The sequence below is a fragment of the Trachemys scripta genome, chromosome 8 (genome assembly GCF_013100865.1).
Source record: "Trachemys scripta elegans isolate TJP31775 chromosome 8, CAS_Tse_1.0, whole genome shotgun sequence".
Lineage (NCBI taxonomy): Eukaryota > Metazoa > Chordata > Testudines > Emydidae > Trachemys > Trachemys scripta.
This window is the reverse complement of record NC_048305.1, coordinates 69,320,662-69,335,477: the sequence shown is the minus strand read 5'-3', so window position 1 is coordinate 69,335,477 and position 14,816 is coordinate 69,320,662. Positions and strand designations below refer to the sequence as shown.

At 41.9% G+C, this 14,816-nt stretch overlaps 1 protein-coding gene across 2 annotated transcripts in view; it reads left to right on the top strand.

Annotated features, from left to right (window-relative positions):
• Nucleotides 1-13,714, top strand: part of LOC117882301 (pancreatic alpha-amylase) — a 16,219-nt gene extending 2,505 nt beyond the window's left edge. Inside the window, exons 1-11 of one of the 2 annotated variants that reach the window (XM_034780478.1) lie at nucleotides 1,335-1,456; nucleotides 6,607-6,821; nucleotides 7,159-7,305; nucleotides 7,537-7,734; nucleotides 8,504-8,734; nucleotides 10,415-10,548; nucleotides 10,635-10,757; nucleotides 10,853-10,952; nucleotides 11,204-11,325; nucleotides 11,435-11,560; nucleotides 13,340-13,714. In XM_034780478.1, coding sequence (XP_034636369.1) covers nucleotides 6,654-6,821; nucleotides 7,159-7,305; nucleotides 7,537-7,734; nucleotides 8,504-8,734; nucleotides 10,415-10,548; nucleotides 10,635-10,757; nucleotides 10,853-10,952; nucleotides 11,204-11,325; nucleotides 11,435-11,560; nucleotides 13,340-13,529 — 1,539 coding nt within the window. In that variant the 5' untranslated portion in view covers nucleotides 1,335-1,456; nucleotides 6,607-6,653 and the 3' untranslated portion in view covers nucleotides 13,530-13,714. Of the gene's footprint in view, nucleotides 1-1,334; nucleotides 1,457-6,606; nucleotides 6,822-7,158; nucleotides 7,306-7,536; nucleotides 7,735-8,503; nucleotides 8,735-10,414; nucleotides 10,549-10,634; nucleotides 10,758-10,852; nucleotides 10,953-11,203; nucleotides 11,326-11,434; nucleotides 11,561-13,339 lie in introns of those variants that run through there. The other variant, XM_034780477.1, reaches the window with a different exon arrangement.
• Nucleotides 13,715-14,816: the final 1,102 nt, after the last annotated feature.

The following is a 14,816-nucleotide window of genomic DNA, read 5'->3' as shown; positions in this document are numbered from 1 at the left end:
GAAAGCTTATGCTCCAATACATCTGTTAGTCTTAAAGGTGCCACAGGACTCTCTGTTGCTTTTTACAGATCCAGACTAACACGGCTACCCCTCTGATATCTTTCTGTAGTTAATAAACCAGTTTTATATTTTACCTAAAACTGTTTTGGTGGAAGTGCTTGGGAAATCTCAGTTCAGTTTATAAAGCCTAATGTGCATCCATTCCACATTGAGGAAGTTTATTTGCGACACACACACTCATATACAAATAACATGTATTACTGTGTACAACCCTTTGCCTGATTATACAAGACAATATTTATTGATTTCATGTGTAATGTGGAACTTTGGGCACCGAACTGCCAGGTGGTCATGCTGTCGGTGACTTAACCTATTTCCTCTCAATCTGCTTTGGGACAAATCTGGGGCACAGTACAGGTCAAAAAACTTGAAGAACACCCAGCAAATCTATTGATTAGCAGGATGGCAAAATGGGGGGGGAGGGTCAGTTTCTGCAGCCTGAATTACATTTTATGCGACCTTACCTTCTTAACATTAAAGAGCTATAATGAATTCATTAAAAAACATCAATGCTATATTAAGGTTACATATGCAAACATAAGTGTCAGGAAATGTTAACATTAAGACTCCTATCACACTAATTTGTCCACATTGTTTGAATATATGCTTTAACAAACAATATATGCAATTTAACTGGTCATTAAAGATGGAACAGCATAACTTTTTTTCATGGTATACAGTTCATTGTCAGGTAGGGTAGGAGTCAGTCAGTGGCTGCAGCACTATTGGAGCCCCTACCAAGACAGTTGGGTGAAAGCAAGAAAAATCAGCTCCTGAAATAATCTGTTTAGTCTCACTCACTGTAAGTGGGACTCTTTTGGGCAGCAATTAATTTTACAATAATGTTTAAAATCTCTCCCTGGGGAGGTGAAGGGTATTTGAATCAGATGTTCCATCTCCCACATTCAAACTGTTGCAGCTCCTGGCCTTCTCCTGATGGCTGTTTGGTCCTTGCAGTGATAATAAGCGAGTGGGGTGTGGAGGGAGTGAGAGTGAGTGTCAGTGGGAGTGGGGATGGAGTGAGCGAGGGTGACGCCTCGGAGAAGGGGGAGGGTTGTGGGGGGTAAGTGTGTTCGGTTTTCTGCAATTAGAAAGTTGGCAAACGTAGTGTGGAGCGGGGTTGGGTGGTGCTCCCTCCCCCGTGGGAGTTGGCCTGGGCCCCTCCGCACCCCCTCCCAATGTTGCATTCCTAGCTATTTAAAAAGCAATACAATAAACACTAGTTCTGAGTCTGTATTATAAGAGAAATAATTTGGTTTACTTGCTCCCACAGTTTGGGGATCATTTCTCCATCCACCCGCTGGCCTACAACAATGCTCCAGGCCCTCCAGACATCTTTCCCCAGTCTGCTTAAGTCTGAGGCAGGAACAGAATAGACTGAAAAGCCACTAGAGAGGTTTGTGATGGAGTCAGTAATCAGTTGTTACAGGCAGTTTGCTGAGCCCACAATGAGACATGACCGCTAAGCCCCTCAGGCAGAGGTTAGCCTGACTCAGGGTAGGTCTACACTTACCTCCAGGTCTGGCGGTAAGCATTCGATCTTCTGGGATCGATCGCGGAAGTGCTCGCCGTCGACGCCGGTACTCCAGCTCAGCGAGAGGAGTATGCGGCATCGACGGGGGAGCCTGCCTGCCGCGTCTGGAACTAAGGTACTTTGAATTCAGCTATGTTATTAACGTAGCTGAATTTGCGTACCTTAGTTCGAAGTGGGGGGTTAGTGTGGACCAGGCCTCAGAGACAAAGGGTCTACTGCCTGGGTCAGGCAGTTACAAACCTGTGGATACCAGTATCCTGGGAGGCACAGACCCAGCTGGTGTTGTTATACCAATAAAAACTAGCAGGATCTTATTAAAGGGGACAAGATAAAGACGCCACATTTATTATGATAATTTGATTTATGACCAATAACTAGTATCTTAATCCTTATACACACACATTATACCTAATACCTACCTACCTACCCACCCACATATCCATCCATCCATCCATCCATCAGATGTTCTGCAGCTGCTGCATAGTTACCAGTCCTGCTTGAGTCTGTGGCTTGAGTTTGCAGCTTGGGTTCGTAGCTTGTGGCCAGGAAAGCCGGGCACAAGGACGAGCTGGGTCTCTGTTGGGCATGCACCGATGCCCTTCCATGTTGGCAGCAGGATGTTACCCTCCTCTAAAGTTTTCCATCTCACCCATCCTTTTTGTAGGCTTTAGTTTGAATCCAGAGTCTATAGGTCTTGCTGTGTCACGCTGCCTCCGGGTTTGGTGATTGATCACCTGTCAATTGCAGACGTGACTTTCAGCCTGGGACCTGGCTTTGATCTTCCTTCTATTGTACCTTTTCTTTTTAGGGTGGATTCGTCTTACTTTGTTAGGGCTCTTGTCTGCATCTTCAGCCGTTGGTGTTTGAACTCTATTTAATCAGGACAGGCTGGGGCTGGAGGTTGATTCCATCATCCATACATACCTCACTCACACATCTAAACTAAACTAATAAGATTACAGCAGGGTTTGCAAAAATGAAGGTTGCAGCAAGCCCTTACAAAATGGAGTAAGCGTTTTAAAATGGGGTTTGAATTACAATATGGCAAACAGTGAACAGAAGTTACAATATAGACAAGTATAATAAATGGTGAACAGAAATTACAATACTGAAACAGTGCAAGTCTCAGTGATTTAAGCAGGAATTGGATTGATAGTGAAACTTACAAAGGCAGCTGACTGAACAGCTATGACTCTTAACAAGCATCTTAACTGTTAATTAGCCAGTTATTGGGGTAACCGGTTTTATGAATGAATATTGTTTCATTCATAAAACTTTACTTACAAAGTTACATTAATAAAGTAAACAATTAAAAACAATTTCATTCATCAGTCCTACAGTGTTGGCTCCCAGGTCAGACCATAGGGCCAGGAGCCAACCCAGCCTACTCAGGCGTGAAAATACTTTATGAGGGCCCTATTGCTGTCTTTAAGCCAGCCAATGGTTGCAGCACTACTACACACAACGCTTTCTGTCTCTGTTTCCTGTCGCCAATAAAGTCCCTCTTTGTTATACTGTTCTTTGCGTGTGTGGCATTGAATTTGTTTGGGGTGGTATTATTGAATTTTATTTCTTATGTGCTGGGTCAGAAGCCTTGGTAAGAACAGGAGTATTAGTCCAAGGGACAGCATCTGCTTGTGTCCTAGAATTCACCTTGGTTGGTGGCACCAGGCAGCACAACAAAGAACCTCGGTTGCTACCATTGGGGTGGGGGTGGGAGAGAAGACCCTCAAACTAGCAAGCATCAGGGAGGAGGCTTGACCCCCCCCCTCCCCCAACCCTCATAACTACACCAAGTTGTTTATTTTTAAATACTAAAAGCAGTTTATGCTGCTCTCTGCATTGGCAATATTTTGAATAATAAAAATAAAGCGGCATCTCGTACAATCTATGATGAAACACTGCTGCTAAGAAATTCACTAAAATCTATACAGCAGCCTATTTACAAAGAAACTTTTTTTTCAAAGATAAGATTTTGTACTGCACCCATCTCCATGGTAGCTGAAGAACCTACAGAATTCCCAGTGATTTAAAATTTCCAAGAAAATAAAGTGTGTGTGTGTGTGTGTGTGTGTGTGTGTGTGTGTGTGAGAGAGAGAGAGAGTGTGTGTGTGTGTGTGTGTGCACACTTCTACACTAGGTGCTTACTGCGTTAAACAGTAAGTGAAGCTTAGATTTTTTCCCCCCACAATGCCTAAAGAACTTGGCTTGGTAGTTGGATGTTCAAATGCTTTAGTCTGCTTTGAAAGGCAGATGGGAGATAGGCACAAAGAATACCAGTCTTTATAACTGTTTTTGCATATCACCAGAAGGCTGTTTTATTACATCAGGGTCAGAATGGTCCTATTTGGATGCATGTTAGGCATCTAAATTCCTCTTGCATCATCTAATTTGAGTTCCTCCATGTGGGTTTAGCTGCCTACTTTAGTGGCATCCATGTTAGAAATTGTAGGTCAAAAGACTCATAGCTTTTTAAGGTTAGAAGGGACTTTTGTGACCATCAAGTCTTATCGCCTGCATAACACAAGCCATAGGCTTCCCCTGAATTAATTCCAGTTTCAAGGCCAATAGCTGTGGTTGAACCAGCGCATGTCTTTTAGTAAACCATCCAATCTAGATTTTAAAATTTCCGGTAATGGTGACTCCACCACAGCTGGTACGTTGATCCAATGGTTAATAATTACTCACACTGTTAAAAGCTTACAGTTTATTTCTAGCCTGATGTTGGCAACTTTTAGCCATTGGATCTTGTTATACCTTTTGTTTGCTAGACTGAAGACCCCCTCTAGTATCAAATTTCTGTTCCCTGTGTAGGTTAGGGGTCAGATTATAGCGCTGGCCAGCTCAGTGTTTTGGAAGCTCTCGAGGTTTTTTTAGTTTGAGTTTGGATTTAAAAGTTAGGTGAGTTTGACCAGCTAGGTATATATTTTGTAATCTATAGCCATCATCGTAACATGTACTGGCTGTTGGCAGCTGGAGGCTTACTGCTGGAAAGCGGAGCCTGCTCTCTGACAACTTACTGTTCTTGTAATGTAACCAGGCTTGTATGTTAGTTGCCCGTGACCAATCAATTCCTGATGAGAGAATGAGTCTCACGGTTTCTCAACTTCTGGCTGTCATTCATTCATATTGTTAAGCTTTCCATCTTCCAGAGTCTCTTTTTAAGTTTAATACATTTTCTTAATATTTACTTTTCTGTGTGTTTACTAAGACTGTGGAATTTGATTACTCTTTGTTTTAGTGGGAGACTACGATATGATGCATCTCTTTGAAATTCATATTGCTTTTGTCTTCACTGCAAGAACAGATGTTTTTCCATCAAGATAGATATCTTGTAAAAGATAGCTATTGGTAAAACCTGTTTCAGGTTTTTTTTTTTTGTTTTTTTTTTCCTTCAGTGAAGACACAGCCATTGTCTCTCTAAAAAACCTGACTCACGCCCTTCTTATATCTACTGTATCATTTCAGCTGGTCTGTTCTGCTATTTCCCTATTGTTCTGAGTCCCTTCCACATTTTGGCTAAGATTTGCTCTCTTTCTAAAAGATATGCTTTAGTTCAACCACAGGTTTTTGGGCTTGATGTAGGAATTTTTTATGAAATTTGTGGCCTGCATTATGCAGAAGGTCAGACTAGCTGATCCCAATGAGCCCCCTTAGCCTTAAAAAGCTATGCATTTATAATTCCCTACTACTTCTCAATCAGTCCAAGTAGTAAAATATTAACCAAAGTCACATTAACCTCTTTCTGTCTGATTCTACTCAATTGTTCCTACCAAATCAACAAGAAAGAACTAATGGTGAATTTAACTTCTGTGACTATAGTCCTTTTGATCACCAAATTATTATATATGTTAGGATGCCTTCTGAGCTTTTTCCACTTGTTTTTTCCAGAACTTGTCAAGTTCTGGGAGAACACTTCATCCAGTTCTCTGGGATCCGGAAGACAGCTTGACACTCAGATTACTTTATTAGGCATGTAACTGCTCTTTGCGTATGCTAGTCAGGCCTAGATGCAAGGAGTTTAGGTACAGGGGGATACCATCATTCCAACTCTTGTCACACCACACACCACCTATCCTAGCTACCAACATCTATACTTGTATGTAAAGATTAATTGCTTTGCAGCTTGCATAAGGCATGCCTATCAGTTCAAGGTGTTTCTGACTACATTGTTTACTATAAACATAACCACACTAGTTAGTGTCTACCTCCCTTATTTACTATAAACACAGTCATAATAGTTAATTGTTTCAGGAGTTACATGCTTGGGTTTGTTCAGTAATTACTCACGCATGTCTTGTCTTAATTTGGGATTGTTCAACTAAGCCAGTCAGCTAAGCCAGTGCTACAATAAAAGACCCAATATGCATTTTTTTGCAAACCACAAAACTACAGAAAAATACAATTTCTTCTGGTTACTCTTAAAATATTTTTAGGCTACAGGGAAAAATACATTTTAAAATAGCCAAAGCACAATGCCACCCATGTGTCCCCTGGGGCAGTGTAGTTCCACGCCTCCCCACCCAAGGGCTACCTATCCTATGTGGCAGCAGTTTAGCCCTAAGAGAGAAATTCTGGACTTTTAAGAAATGATGGAGCCCTCTAGAGGTGCAGTGCAGATGAATGTTTCATATTAAGTATTTCTGGTTCTAAGCCATTGATGCCTTTTAGATCTGTGAGACTGAACCGCCCAGCTTAGCATCTACCCCTAATTATTGAAACCAATAATATTTTCATATCTGTTTTTTATCAATGAGTTTGTGTTCCCAGGTGCACTCTCACTTGCCAGAGACCTCTGGAAAATTGTGGTATTATCCTTAAAAACACACACACACAGGCCTAATTTGTTTTATTTATAGATACTTTGTTAGCATGAGAATTTCTTTTATCTTCACCTGTTGAGTACTTCAGACATAATCAGATAAAATGACAAATGGCTAGTTAACCAAATACTAGGCAGTCATGTGAAATATGTCACATGTAAATGTAACGTGAACTGTACCCTCTTGCAGTACTATAAAGAGCCAGTGAGAAGAGCACAATCATCACTTAAGGCACCATGAAGGCTCTTCTTCTGCTAGTAGCTGTTGGCCTTTGCTGGGCACAATACAATCCAAATACAAAGTCTGGAAAGACGTCTATTGTCCACCTATTTGAATGGCGTTGGGCTGACATTGCTCTTGAATGTGAACGGTACTTAGCACCCAATGGATTTGGTGGAGTTCAGGTATGTAGCCTCTACTGTTAGTAGACATTAAAATTTCTTCATCTTTTGGCATTATTTATTTACCAGAATAAAAGGTCCAGTTCACAGAGAACAGGCACCAGAGTTACCATCAGTAGAAATCAGTGATGGAAGTAGGAAATGTTGACAGGTATGTGCCTAGACCAATCAGGTCGGAGAGAGTGGGCTGAGATTATAGTGTAAATCAGGAGTAAAACTGGTGTAAGTGATATCTGTTTGTGCTCCTTATATGTGTTGTACAGGACTGAGCACTCTCTCTGCGCTTATACAAACATCAAAATAATTACTAGTTTATCAAATGACATAATTTCATTCGCAGATATCACCTCCAAATGAAAATATTATAGTTACTAATCCCTGGAGACCCTGGTGGGAAAGGTACCAGCCAATCAGCTACAAACTGTGCACACGATCTGGAAGTGAAAATGAATTTAAAAACATGGTGACCAGGTGCAACAATGTTGGAGTAAGTATCTGTGGATTTCCTCCTGTTGAAATAGTGTGGGGAGAAATAACTGATTTCAGATCGGAATAGCTTCCTGTCTTATTACAAATGAAGGGAGAAGGCTGCAAAGAAGTTAGAAAAGGTGAAGGAATGTAAATGGGAGGAATAAAAGGGGATCCAGTCAGTGAAACTCACAATGTCACTTCACTTTCCTTTGTAAAAACAAACTTAAATGCAAACATTGCTCTCTAGGTTTATATTTATGTGGATGCTGTAATCAACCACATGTGTGGATCTGGTGGCGGCTCTGGAAATGGTGCTACTTGTGGAAGTTATTTCCATGCAGGGAACGAAGATTTTCCATCTGTCCCATACTCAAACTTGGACTTTAACGATGGTAAATGTAAAACTGGAAGTGGAGAGATTGAAAATTACAATGATGCGAATCAGGTAATTTATATATAAATATCTGTTTTTACTCCCCCCTCTTCCCCCTCCCAATCTTCTTGACTAGTCTTTGCTCTTGGACCACCATCTTAATAAGGCAAAAAAAAAAAAAATAACAAGATCCTTGGCTGAGCTGATCAGTATGCACTCAATACAAGAAGGTACTTAAGTATGTGCCTAAATTTAATCATGGGAGGATGACCATTGATTTCTCCGATGCTTAGAATTATGCACCTATTTATGCTCCTGTTAGTTATGTAGTTCTGATCACCCCTAACTGATGAAGATACTGTTATGTTCAAGCTATTGCCTAAGCACCTAAGGAACTTTCAGCCTGATCAGTAACTATTAATGGGAGACATCCTTCGAAAACCCACAGTTGTGTATGAAGTGATGCTGGTAATTCAGTAGGTGATGAGCAATACAACTGAACTCTGAGCTCTTGTAATCATTAAATGGTTAATGTCTCCTTTCCCAAATTTAGGGATTTTAGCTCCTTGTCTTTGCCAAATTCCATTGTGCAGTCTCCCTTCTTAAATTCATAGGGCAGCTACATTTTCAGACAATCTTCACTTCCTGGCCTGACCTGCGAATCACACCACCTAAATATAATAAATTCCAGAGTACATTCTCCTGTATTGACTTTAAAGAAATTCTACTCAAAACAGGTTTAGCATACGAGATTAAAAATATGTTAAAATGAATATATTTTAATCAAAGATTTATAGTTTGGCGTATGACTCGGTGACATCTCAACTAATTTTTAAAACAGGTCCGTGACTGCCGCCTGGTTGGTCTTCTTGATCTTGCCCTGGAGAAGGACTATGTGCGCTCGAAAGTTGCTGAATACATGAACAAGCTCATTGATATTGGTGTGGCAGGCTTCAGACTTGATGCTTCCAAGCACATGTGGCCTGGGGATATCAAGGCAGTTTTAAACAAACTGAAAAACCTAAATACTCAATGGTTTCCCTCAGGAACGAAGCCTTTTATTTTCCAGGAGGTAATCTCGTTTTCTTAATTTCACTCTGTACAGAGATGGGTTCTTTTATATAACAATACAAATACAGTATGGGCTAGATCCTGCAAAGCACACGGTTCTGAACACTCTGGACTCGATCTAGCAGAGTATTTAAGCATAGGCTTAACTTAGAGTACTCAGTACTCTGCAAAATCATGCTGTAAGGGTACGGACTCACCCCTGCAGTGCTCCCTACTGGTTACTCCAGGGAATCAGCTCACCAGCTTCTTGAGAACCCTCTGCAGGCCGGTGATCCGCCGTGTCCTCTGCTGGCACCCGTGTCCCTCCCAGGACCCGGTGCCCCTATTACTGGGATGCTGCCCCCTAGCAGTACCCCACAGATCTGGGTCTCCCCTCCCTGGGGAACCCCCACCCACTATCCCCACCTTGCCTCAGCACTAGGTCACTGCCAGTCACCAACTAGCCCCCGCTCCCTGGGGCAGACTGCAGTATAGGCCACTCATCACTGGCAGGGAGGGTTTGGACCTGCTGCCTTGGCCTAGCCCTGGGCTGCCCTCTGCAACCCCCAGTACCCCTTGGCCTATTACCAGGCCACAGCCTGGGGCTATCCAGGCTGGAGTTCCCCAGCTCTTCGGCCTTTCCCCAGCCCTGCTCCACTACAGGTATCCTGTCTAGCTTCCTGCAGCCAGGCCCGTCTTTCCCTGAACACACGAACACACACACACAGAGCTCCTAGCTCCCAGCCTCTATACAGGCCATCTGGACTTTGATTAGGGTGTGGCCCAGCTGCAGCCACTTCCCCCAATCAGCCAGGGTTTTACCTTGCCCAGCCCAAGCCCTGTGGAGGGCTTTTCCAACCCCTCAGGGCAGGAGCAGGTGTCCACCCCGCTACGCATGCCCTATACGAAAGAAAGATTTAAGGGCTAAATTTTAAATTCTCTAATTTTACATGATCATCAGTTTGCATATACAAATAGGCGCTTTTGCTTTGAAATCAAGTAGGTGTATACATATCTGTTTTTTGCATGCAGATACTTATGCATTTGCTCTATACAGGTGCAAATGATGACACAAAGTGTAAGGAAGTGGCAAATCAAGCAAAAATATTTCTATGGAGTCTAACCTTTGCCACTTAGGAATCTCACTTTTAGTCTTTTATGCTGATACTGGAGCTTTCCAAGACCCCTTGGAAATCTTATGTGAACAGTTCTCCAGGGCTTTTTAATACGTACAGGTCTAGGAAATTTTATTTTGTTAGATAACTTCTACTGCAGAGCCAACAGGAAGAGCATAGGATTATTTTGTGTAGGCCTTAAGCTAATGATAGATAGAGTTTTGCGTTAAAAAAAAAAAAGAATGCTTTCCTCTCTTTAAACAGCTGTTTAAAAAGCTGACACTAATTACTCCCAGTAGGAAAAAGTTTGGTGGGGTTTTTCTTAAATGTTTCTCGAATTCTCAAACTAAGCATTCTGGCACTGGGGCAATTCTTTTAACAGCTAACCATGCTTGCTATATACAAAATAAGACATTGTAATGTTCTTCATTACATTGAATTTAAGTTGCTTTAGGTAGTAGCAATAAATGTGTTTACTTGCTCAAACCAAATTATTTCTCTTATAATACAGACCCAGAACTAGTGTTTATTGTATTGCTTTTTAAATAGCTAGGAATGTGCTAACAGCTTTTTCTTACTTCTGCCAGGTAATTGACTTGGGTGGAGAGCCAATTAAAGCCAGTGACTACTTGGGAAATGGCCGAGTGACTGAATTCAAATATGGTGCGAAATTGGGGACAGTCATCCGCAAATGGAATGGAGAAAAGATGTCCTATTTAAAGTATATAGCATTTGGATTCATTGTTAGATTCCTGCAATAGTTGAAATATTAGTGTCAATGTGTTTGACTCTTGTTTGTTTGTTTAGGAATTGGGGAGAAGGCTGGGGTTTCATGGCTTCTGACAGAGCCCTTGTCTTTGTGGATAATCATGACAACCAAAGGGGACATGGTGCTGGAGGAGCATCTATTCTAACTTTCTGGGATGCCAGGTAGGGAACGTTGTTGGCTGTGTGAAGGATCTTATTATTTTTGTCCTAACAAAGACAGTGTATCTTAATGTGTCTCATTGTTCTTTGGCTTACAGATTATATAAAATGGCAGTTGGTTTCATGCTTGCTCATCCTTATGGATTCACACGTGTAATGTCAAGTTACCGCTGGACAAGAAATTTCCAGAATGGACAGGTAGGTTTCTAACCGTTGAAAATAAATTCACATGACTCTTAAGATGAACTTTACCACTGTGTAGCGAGACAGCGCTGAGCCTATGCCCTACTTAATGCCCATTAACATCCTTACGGTAGGAGTGGTACTTGAGTGATGAATAAGCCTTGTGTTGACTCTCTGAACAAGAATGAATGTTATCCTGTTTACTATGTTTGGCCTTTTTCCAAGATAGAACATTTAACTTTTATAATTTTATGTTTATCAACAAGGATGTTAATGACTGGATAGGACCACCAAGTAATAGTGATGGCTCAACCAAAGCTGTTACAATCAATGCAGATAGCACTTGTGGCAACGATTGGGTCTGTGAACATAGGTGGCGTCAAATAAGGTAGGAAACTGTAGAGAGAAATTAACTAAAGATGATGCAGTTTGCACTATGTCTTTACCTGAAGTGGGGATATTTTAATTAAAGTCAAGCCTATTTGTTGTATTTTCAGGAACATGGTTATTTTCCGTAATGTGGTTGATGGCCAGCCTTTCTCAAACTGGTGGGACAATGGCAGCAATCAAGTGGCTTTTGGGCGTGGTAATAGAGGATTCATTGTCTTTAATAATGATGACTGGTAAGTAAGTGGGGTGAATAGCTTCAGTAATATTTTAGCTGTAGAAAGGTTATGTGACAACTTTACCTGTTGCAACTCCAAACCTATCACCTGCCTTCTCCCAGAAACACTTTTCAAAATCCAACATTAGCTTTCTAAAGCACCACACCAGTCTGCTACTGATTCCAGATTACTGGATTCGTACCCAGCAGCGAAGGTTGGTCAGTCAGAAATGCATAGCCATGCAGGTCTAAGAGGTAACTAGCCATGAGCTAGCAGGTGGATGGCTCTAAAGAAATGGGTGGACATTTAAGAGTAATATGTCAGTCAGGTTGGGATGCTCTCGGAAAGGCCATGAAGGTGGGATTGGGTCAGGCCTGCAGAAGGGAGGAGGAGAAGAGTTGATGAGTAGATTGGATGATTTATAGGGATGGGATTCTCAGATTTTGAGCACTCTTCACTGAATTGTTCTTGGCATTATCTCTGTTAAGGTTTGAATCACTTCAGTTAAATGACTCCCTCTCCACTACAAAAGGCATTTTGTCCCAAGCAATGCCTTCAATCTCTCTGGATATTCCAAAAGACTCTAGTGGAGTCTCCTAAGGGGTGAGAGTTTGTTAGGATTGGTGTTGTGCTCTTCTAGGCTCCTCTCATGTCAGAGGTGCAGAAAGAGACTTGGGCCTTAGCTACACTCGCTGATTCACAGCGCTGCAAGTACTCCACCTCTCCAAGGGGAATAGCTTGCAGCACTGCGAGAGAGCGTGCAGCACTGCAGGCACTGATTACACTGGCGCTTTACAGCGCTGCACTCAGGGTGTGTGTGTGTTTTTTCACACCCCTAAGTGCAGCGCTGTGAATTGCCAGTGTAGCTAAGGCCTTGGGGAATTTGAAACTCAGTGGAAGCCATAAAGAGTATGACAATCCCAGAAAAGAGTCCTTATGAAGCCAGCAGTCTCCCACAGTGCCTCAGTGGGGCTATCAGAAAAGGCCATTTCGGGTGAGTCCTTGGGAGAGGGAGAAGAACAATATATGTACAGAAGTGATGAGTCAAAACATTGAGTCTGAACTGAAAGCTGAACATGCTAAGAAAGCTGGTAAATACAGTAAGAATCTTTTGTGAAGTTGTGTTCTCTCTTATTGCTGGAGGCCTAAATCTGCCTTAGCAGATGTAGGTCATGTCCACACTACAGGCATACAGCTAGTATGCTATAGTGACAGAAGGGGTTTTTTCACCACGGTAGTTAACTACCATTGCTTTGAAAGGTGGATTATGTCAATGAAAAAATACTTCCTTGGTCCATGCCAAGGTTTAGGTCGGCTTAACTACAGCAGTCAGGGGTGTGGATTTTTCGTACCCTGGAGCAATGTAGGAAGGTCAATCTAAATTTTAAGTGAAGAGCAGGCCTTAGATGAAATTTCTGTGGAGGTTATGCCTGTTATGAGAGTAGTATCCCAGAAATATATGAAGCTTTTGTTCTAATGAGTGACAGGGAACTCAGTCTTCTTCATAGTGCTGCAACCTTGTGAGGTGCCTATGAAGACTGCCCTGAACCTTTGAATTAATCACGGTTGCTCTTACTTTGGCTAAAGAAGTCACAGTAGACTGAGTATGCTTACCATACCAGCACTCCCACTGGCCAAAGAGTAAAAGACCAGACAGAAGACTAAAACCCATCTGGCCTTGTAGGGCCATCCCATGGGCCACAGGCTAGCATGACATTTCTCTAATTAAAAACTTGAAATATCTGTATTAGAGTCTGAATTATCACTTATTCCTTTTCCATCTGTTTTTATACATAGGAGCTTGAATATGAATTTGCAAACTGGCCTTCCTGCTGGCACTTACTGTGATGTTATTTCTGGGCAAAAGGAGGGCAACACCTGTACTGGAACAAGAGTCAATGTTGCTTCTGGTGGTATTGCCAATTTCCAGATTAGTAACCAGGCTGAAGATCCTTTCATTGCAATTCATGTTAATGCTAAATTATAATGTAAACTGGATGCCACTCTTCCCTTGGCCATTCACCTAGTACTTTTTGTTCTGTGTAGCAAACAACAATGAATGATCCTTTAATCATAGAATACCAGGGTTGGAAGGGACCTCAGGAGGTCATCTAGTCCAACCCCCTACTCAAAGTAGGACCAATCCCCAGACAGATTTTTGTCCCAGATCCCTAAATGCCCCCCCTCAAGGATTGAACTCACAACCTTGGGTTTAGCAGGCCAATGCTCAAACCACTGAGCTATCTCTCCCCCTTATTAATTAATAAATAAATAAATAAATAATGGTGAAGCAAAAAAACTGTTGTTTATTTCATTAATGAAATTAGTACAAATAGTTATCAGTATGTAACTAATAGTGATGCTAATACAGGTTTGTAAGAGGCAGTGTAACTGGCCAACAGTGTCATTTATTGTTAGTGGTACTAGTTTGTTTCAGCTGGAGCAAAGAAGTTAAATTTTACTGTCATAAGTCCAAATTGGATACACATACACACACCACTAATATATATTTGAATAATGAATTTAAAGTAGTGAAAATGGGTGAAACACATACATTACACTATATTAAATTATATGGTGTCTGTCACTGCATGGAGTGGCTCACAATGAATGCCTACTTCAGGGCAGACTGTCAAAAACAGGGCAGACACCCCAAACTGGTAGTATGTTCTATAATTAGAATTCACCAGTCCAGTAGTAAATATGAACTCCTGGCTCTCCAGTCTATTTTGTCACTCACGCAAGCTGGATTTAGCAATAAATGGTCACACACACACTATATATATATATTCAGGTTGCTCCCCATCCAAAGAGACCCATCACTTACCCAAGATCCACTGGGATCCTGGATCTTAAACCAAAGAAAATGACTGCAGCCATTCCTGTAATAAGCTATCCTTAGGATTTAATGTGCATCAGCCATTATCTTCAGTTTACATAATCACATAGATTGGTTGTGGAATCTCCATCATTGGAGGATTTTTAAGAACAGGTTGGACAAACACCCGTAAGGGATGGTCTAGATAATACTTACTCCTGCCGTAGTGCAGGGGATTGGATTAGATTCCAATCCTACATGTCTAAGGTTATGTCTACACTACAGACCTTACAGCAGCACAGCTGAACCGCTGCAGTTGTGTTGCTGTAAGGTCTCCTGTGTAGCCACACAGTATCCTGCGGGGGCGGTGCTGCCCGCACCCACCCCAGCATCAGCAGGGGTCCTGGGCTGCGTGCCGCCACCCACCCTCCCCTCAAGCAGCCGGGCTTCCCTCCC